At 42.1% G+C, this 7,685-nt stretch overlaps 1 protein-coding gene across 1 annotated transcript; it reads left to right on the top strand.

Moving 5' to 3' along the window:
- Positions 1–1,318: 1,318 nt before the first annotated feature.
- LOC311149850 (aerolysin-like protein) lies at positions 1,319–6,461 on the top strand. Its single transcript, XM_084187091.1, has 3 exons — positions 1,319–1,488; positions 2,964–4,306; positions 4,698–6,461. Exons 2-3 carry the CDS (start codon positions 3,824–3,826, stop codon positions 5,145–5,147), a joined length of 933 nt encoding a protein of 310 aa, XP_084043217.1. The 5' UTR covers positions 1,319–1,488; positions 2,964–3,823; the 3' UTR covers positions 5,148–6,461.
- The last annotated feature ends 1,224 nt before the right edge of the window (positions 6,462–7,685 follow it).

The following is a 7,685-nucleotide window of genomic DNA, read 5'->3' on the forward strand; positions in this document are numbered from 1 at the left end:
CTCTCCCCCTACATTGATCCAACAGGTGGAGTAGGCTATAGTAATTTATGACAGTATGGAGTATGAGTGTGTATGAGTATTTATTAGTATTGTGTATGGAACGTTTTACTCACTCCCAGCCCAATTTGACAGCATTTCTCTTCCCCGTGAAAATGTCCCTCCATCTCAACGTGATTAGGGCGTGTGTCTCCTCTTAACATTAGCCTACACAGTAGATTTGATGATGGATTTTCAGCTTGCATATCCATGTAATACACAGACGTGAACAGTATGAGGTACAGACATAGGCCTAAGGGTTTGAAATAAATTGGAGCAAAATATGTAAATTATATTGATTTATGATTACACTATCACAGCTTATTCTGACTATTAGGCAAAGCCGTGATCCACTTTACATGTGATTATCAGCCATGATACAACAAGGGTCCTTCCTTCAGTATCTCTGGTCATCTTCTGAATTAACTTTCCTTCTGGACTGTTTCGGCAAACTTCGATAATTATCGGATATTGGCTGTAATTCATTGTGATGGAACATTTCTCTAAACGCTTCCGCAAAAGGATACATCCATGTAGCCTCGGTAAAAGGTGGTAGGAAAGGATGACTGAAGCTCCGTTCCTTAATGCCTTTTACAATTTGAATGGTCCTTTCCTCGCTGCTGCTTAGAATCTTCTGGGTCAACTAGCAAGGAAGGACGGAAGGTTCCTTCAGTTCACGAGACTATTCAAACACAGCCAGAGTGTTCACAGGAAATAAGAGAAAGGAAGGTCTCCATGTCAGCCATTTTCTTAACTTGTCATAAAAGTTTTGAAAAATTGTAAATTAATTGCTTTAGTGTGATAGGATATGTGGAGTTAGGCTTTAATCTTATGGGATGTTTTGATGTACAAAACCACACTCTTAGAAAAAAGGATTCCAAAAGTGTTCTTCGTCTGTCCCCATAGGAGAAACCTTTTGGATTTCATATAGAACCCTCTGTGTAGACGTTTCTTCATGGAACTCAAACAAGTTCTACCTGGAACCAAAAGGGTTCTACCTGGAACCAAAAGGGTTCTACCTGGAACCAAAAGGGTTCTACCTGGAACGAAAAATGGTTCTTCAAAGGGTTATCCTATGGGGAAAGCCAAATAACCATTTTAGGTTCTAGATAGGAAATGGTGACTAAGAGTGGTTGAAACAAGTCATGATCAGCACAATACAATGTCTTTATCAGGGTGTAACGGTCTGTTTCAATTTAATAGCAAACTACTTATGACATATCATTGTATGGGCGTGGGGGTTGTTTTGCTGCTTTATAAGAGAGTGCTGCTCCACTCCAGAGACACGCATTCCGCTGTTGCGTCTTTGGTGTTAAACAAATGAACTTCACTCTGAGTCTTGACTCTTTTCTGATAAACAAGTTTATTGCATATTGAATCAGACCTATCAGTTTACTTCAACCAAGATCTTCTATAGTCATCTTTAACACTGAGGCCTGCACATAATTGTATGTAAGTACAAGACGTTCCTAAACTAATCTTGCTATATGAGGAAATATTTGAGAGCTACATTTTTATTTTGACCAATTAATGAAGAAAACATTTCAGGGAACAAATGCTTCCTATATTCTGAAACAGTTGCTTAAATCAGTTATAAAGTCTAGCTGAACAAGCATGGTATGGGTTTGTTGTCCCACACAATGAAATTTGGGAGGGGACTACGGAGCGGGCTCGGTCCGTCTGTTCGTACGTTAGTCACACACAATATCTCAGACAGGACGTTTTTGACCAAACTTGCTGAATGATTCATCTTGCCGTAGAGAGCCGGCATTTACTAAATTACACTGATTGGCCTAAGGTGGGAGCTATGGTAATTAACTGCAATTGGTTAGTCACACGCAATATCTCAATTGGCCCAAGGCGGGGTGCTGCATCATTCGTGGGGGATGACATGTTTACTGTTGCCTTGTTTTCACATGGTTGACTTTGGCCTCCTATTGTTCAGTTTGAATGCAAAAGAATTATGTCAGTATGATGTTTAATGTGAGTAGACTGTTGAGTCTAGTGCTTTACAACAAGCTGTGTCTTCATCTTGATTACACTGATTGACACATCTAGTGTTGGGTACTGAAATGTCAGGTTCCAAATTCTTGAACTGCAGCAAAGGTGAACTGAGACAGGAAGTTCTTCATGCCAGCCATTTTGTTCCGTTAAAGCTGCAGTAGGTAAGTCTGTAGAAAGCTGACTTTGCTAGCAATCGTGCAAAAAAGTTAGCTGGAAATTTGGCGATTGTCAACATAGGTGACTGGTGCTATCTTGGCAAAAAAAACATGTATCTGGCTCCAACTTCTGCTCGTTTGAGTTGAGTCCCTCGCGAGCTGAGAAGGAGGCGAGGGACTCAACTCTCTCACGTCATAATATATTAATGCATATCTGTGAATACTGCAGCCTGTCTTAAATAATATTGTTCTATATTATGATATATTAATACATACTTGTGAATACTGCAGTCTTTGTGATGAGTACTGAGGATACGAAGACGCAGGAATCAACAATGTAAAGGTTTACTGAGCAAGAGCACAACAAAGAGCGCGTACACGACATGACACTAACAATCACACACAACACAACACTGAACAGTCCAGGGCTATATAGGGGTGGTGATGAGATGATGAGGTGCAGGTGCGCTGGAGGTGATTAGGGTGCGTTGGGTTTCCATTCCGGTGTTGCCGAGGTTGTGCGCTCAGACCGGTGGCTCAGTAGACCGGCGAATCAGAGCGCTGGAAGGAAGCAATGGGAGGAGACGTGACAGTCTTAAAGAATATTGTCCTATATTATAATATATTAATACATAACTGTGAATACTGCAGCTTGTCTTAAAGAATAATCTTCTATATTATAATTGATTAATGCATACCTGTGTATACTGCAGCCTGTCTTAAAGAATATTGTTATATATTAATTCAATTCAATCTTTATTCTTTCAGATATTTCAAAGCAACACCTTTGTTTGGAGAAGTGAGTTTCAGCACCATAAACACCTCATATTCTGACATGGTATCTATAACTTTCATACTCATCATTATTAGGGCAGATTATCATATTCTGACATGGTATCTATAACTTTCATACTCATCATTATTCATGATTATTCGTCATTGTAGCAACATCAGAATACATTTTAGAAGTGCATAGAGACGTGCTCACTTACACAACAATATGTTTATAGACATCATTACACATAAGTCACCATGTTGATCAGGAAGAAGCAGCAGGAGTTACAGTGGGGATGTGCTGGGAGTAGGAGAGGGACTCCATGGTGACTCTGAGGTTCCTAGCTGAGTGGGTGTGATAGATTACAGATGAATAGAGATGGAAAGATCAGAGGAGGGTGGAGGATGAGGAGGAGTTTAAGGAGCAATTTATGAACGTGTCATTTCTTAGTGACCTGAGGATTGTGGTGCGATTTCGTCACCCTAGACCAGAGCTACCGTCCTGTAGGTTTTCGCTCCAAACCCAATCTAGTCCACCTAATTCTAATAATGAACTGCTTAATAAGCTGAATCATGTTATTTACAACTGGGGTTGGTGTGAAAACCTACAGGAGTGTAGCTCTCCAGGAACAGGGTTGGAGAGCCCTACCCTTGACTGATGTGTTGCTCGACCTCTAGTTCTTACCATGATAAAATATATCCCTTGGTTATTGTTTTCTCCTTTAATCTTGTTCCTTGATTTCCTTTTGGTTCTTTGAATGTCTGAATCAGTTCTCCTTTGAGTTGGAGGCTGCATACATTTTTCTGTGCAAATTTCAATTTTTGGTTACGGGACTTACGCACACACACTCCACATGGCAACCAGACTGTACATTATCGGTGGTGGAGGAGGCGCACCATTTGAATTCCACGGCAGGAACAACGGTGCCACCCTCAAGAAGATCGGTGTGGCGGTGAAAGGCTGGCAGGTCAAAGCTGTGCGTGCGGAGCTGACCGACGGGCGCGTGGCAACCTTTGGAAATGCGCACACTTTCAATGAGTTTGAGTTCGACCTCGGCGAGCACATCACCAAGCTGTCACTGTGGGGTAACGGCGCTGGCACACGTCTGGGTGCCATCAAGTTCACAACGAGTAAGAACCGGCAGTTCTTTGAAAAAATGACTAGCTGGCCCCTGAAGACTGAGTACACCATAGATGTGGGGTCCGGAATCTGCCTGGGGCTGGAGGGGAGTTCTGGCTCGGATATCGACTGCATAGGCTTCCTCTTCATCAACCCCATCAAGTCGTCCATGCTGACCGACATGGAGTATCCCACCCTGTCCCTCCTCAAACCCCAGGTGAGCTCTGCTATAGACGTGTGTAGATGGCTAAGGGAAACTCTACCGATGCTCAAACTTTAAGGGGGCTGTCCACTTTAAAACATGTGATCCAATACGGGGGTCGACATTCTTTGGTGCATCAGGCATCTCATTTCTAGGACAGTTATGTATTTTGTTTAAAATAGCCTCAACACCCAAATGTTTTTTATACCATATGCATTTTTTAAATCAGGCCAAGACGGCACACACACACACATATTAGTTATTATCATTGGCCTTCTAAAAATCAATTGATCAGTTCCTCACTGATGATTAGTTCTTAAATTGTCTTTGTCTTGTTTGAACAATTTCTATCTTTGTGTGTGTGTGTGTGTGTGTGTGTGTGTGTGTGTGTGTGTGTTGATTTTAGGTGACCCCAGAATATGTGAGGTCCGTGTCTCACCAAAATGACACGTCCTTGGTTCAAGAAGAGTCCATTACATACAGCAAGACCCTGACTAAGACTTCCTCCTGGTCGGTCAGCAACAAGATAGAGTCCACCTTGAACGTGTCGGTCAAAGCGGGGATCCCGGATCTGGTCGAGGTGTCATCAGGGTTCAGCTTGACCGTGGGAGTGGAGCATTCCACCAGTCTGCAGAAGACAGAGACCATAACAGAAGCGGATACAATCCAACTGAAGATCCCGCCATGGAAGACCTTGGATGTTGTCGTCACAGTGGGGAGAGCAAATATCGACCTCGACTACAGGGCGAAAGTGAAAGTCACCTGCATGAATGGCAGCCAGCTGGTCTTCCCATCCAACGGCACCTACAATGGTGTGACTTACACTTCAGCGAAGGTATCCATAAAGGAGAGATGAGTCAAGTGTATGACATCATGAATAATAAGCACAGTGATAGAATGTGACACCATTGCTGATTCTTTGTGTGCTCTTTCTGTTATTATGATCATCTTTGAGTGATTCTGATTGAACCCAGTTGACTCAGCTCTTTCTGTTATTATGCTCATCTTTGAGTGATTCTGATTGAACCCAGTTGACTCAGCTCTTTCTGTTATTATGATCATCTTTGAGTGATTCTGATTGAACCCAGTTGACTCAGCTCTTTCTGTTATTATGATCATCTTTGAGTGATTCTGATTGAACCCAGTTGACTCAGCTCTTTCTGTTATTATGATCAACTCATACGGGGGGCCAGTATGAAAAAAATTATAATGTATGCACTCTGGATAAGAGTGTCTGCTAAATGACCAAAAATGTAATATCCAACAACCTTGCACAGCCATTGAAGAGGAGTGGGACAACATTCCACAGGCCACAATCAACAGCCTGATCAACTCTATACGAAGGATATGTGTCGCGCTGCAAATGGTGGTCACACCAGATACTGACTGGTTTTCTGATCCACGACCCTACCTTTTTTTTAAGGTATATGTGACCAACAGATGCATATCTGTATTCCCAGTCATGTGAAATCCATAGATTAGGGCCTAATGAATGGATTTCAATTGTCTTTGCTGCTGGTGATGAAGAAACGAATCAGAGGCATAATGTTAAAATCTTTTAATTGACAAAAATCACAACTTTGTCTGTCAAGATTTTTGGCCTAATGGCTACAGGCTGCCAGTGCAAATCAGAGAGAGAGAGACAGAGAGACAGAGAGACAGAGAGACAGAGAGACAGAGAGACAGAGAGACAGAGAGCAGAGAGACAGAGAGACAGAGAGACAGAGAGAGAGAGAGAGAGAGAGAGAAGCACCAATGTACTGTAGTTTAATTCAACCAACCCAAAGTTGTTGTATCCATTGTAAACGTGACCCTGACCAGTGTGTGTGCCTCCACCACGTGCATCTTATAGCCAAACTTCTATAGTATCACAGTACCATAATTGGCACACGAGACGCTGTAATGGGACATTTTAATTGTATGTGTCCACATAATTGAGCATGTGACTAACCTTGTGAAACTGTCCTATAATGATGTCCTGTTCTTGGGAGTGTCATTATGTGTTGCAAACCAGCTTGCAAATGCATCCTTGAATAAATAAAGTCCCGACCCAAGAACAGGAAACTATAAAGATATGTGCTCATCACCCAATGCTTCTGAATTCAGACTGTCTACACTGTGCTGTGTGACTCTGTTTCCTCTGAGCTCAGAAATAAAGAATCTTAGTTTGACTTGGACTCCAGCAAATGCTTATTTGATAATATCCACCACAATGCACACAAACACACACAAGGACGCACGTTTTAGACAGAACACAGGGTGCAGTCACTCAAACCTGCTCCAACCTTGCTGAACCTGATAAAGGGTTACGAAAATCTCATGTTGAACATTTTGTCAAATTGTGGTATACACAATACTAGTAAAGTTTCAGTATACAGTAAACACTACAGTAAACACTACAGTAAACACTACGTGCCCTACTACAGTAAACACTACAGTATACACTACAGTAAACACTACAGTAAACACTACAGTAAACACTACAGTAAACACTACAGTAAACACCACATGCCCCACTACAGTAAACACTACAGTAAACACTACGTGCCCCACTACAGTAAACACCACAGTAAACACCACAGTAAACACCACAGTAAACACCACAGTAAACACTACGTGCCCTACTATAATAAACGCTATGTGCCCCACTACAGTAAACACTACAGTAAACACTACGTGCCCCACTACAGTAAACACTACAGTAAACACTACGTGCCCCACTACAGTAAACACTACAGTAAACACTACGTGCCCCACTACAGTAAACACTACAGTAAACACTACGTGCCCCACTACAGTAAACACTAAGTGCCCTACTACAGTAAACACTACAGTAAACACTACGTGCCCCACTACAGTAAAGACTACAGTAAACACTACGTGCCCCACTACAGTAAACACTACGTGCCCTACTACAGTAAAAACTACAGTAAACACTATAGTAAACACCACAGTAAACACTACATTAAACACCACAGTAAACACTAAGTGCCCCACTACAGTAAACACTACAGTTAACACCACAGGTAACACCACAGTAAACACTACGTGCCCTACTATAATAAACACTATGTGCCCCACTACAGTAAACACTATGTGCCCCACTACAGTATACACTACAGTAAACACTACGTGCCCTACTACAGTAAACACTACGTGCCCCACTACAGTAAACACGACAGTAAACACTACGTGCCCCACTACAGTAAACACCACAGTAAACACTACACACTACGTGAGTTAGAGTCAGTGTGAGAGAGAGAGAGAGAGAGAGAGAGAGAGAGAGAGAGAGAGAGAGAGAGAGAGAGAGAGAGAGAGAGAGAGAGAGAGAGAGAGAGAGAGAGAGAGAGAGAGAGAGATTGCAGCACCAATGTACTGTAGTTTAATTCAACCA

This window comes from Coregonus lavaretus (assembly GCF_964263955.1).
Source record: "Coregonus lavaretus genome assembly, chromosome: 22".
In the NCBI taxonomy this organism is placed as follows: Eukaryota; Metazoa; Chordata; class Actinopteri; order Salmoniformes; family Salmonidae; genus Coregonus; species Coregonus lavaretus.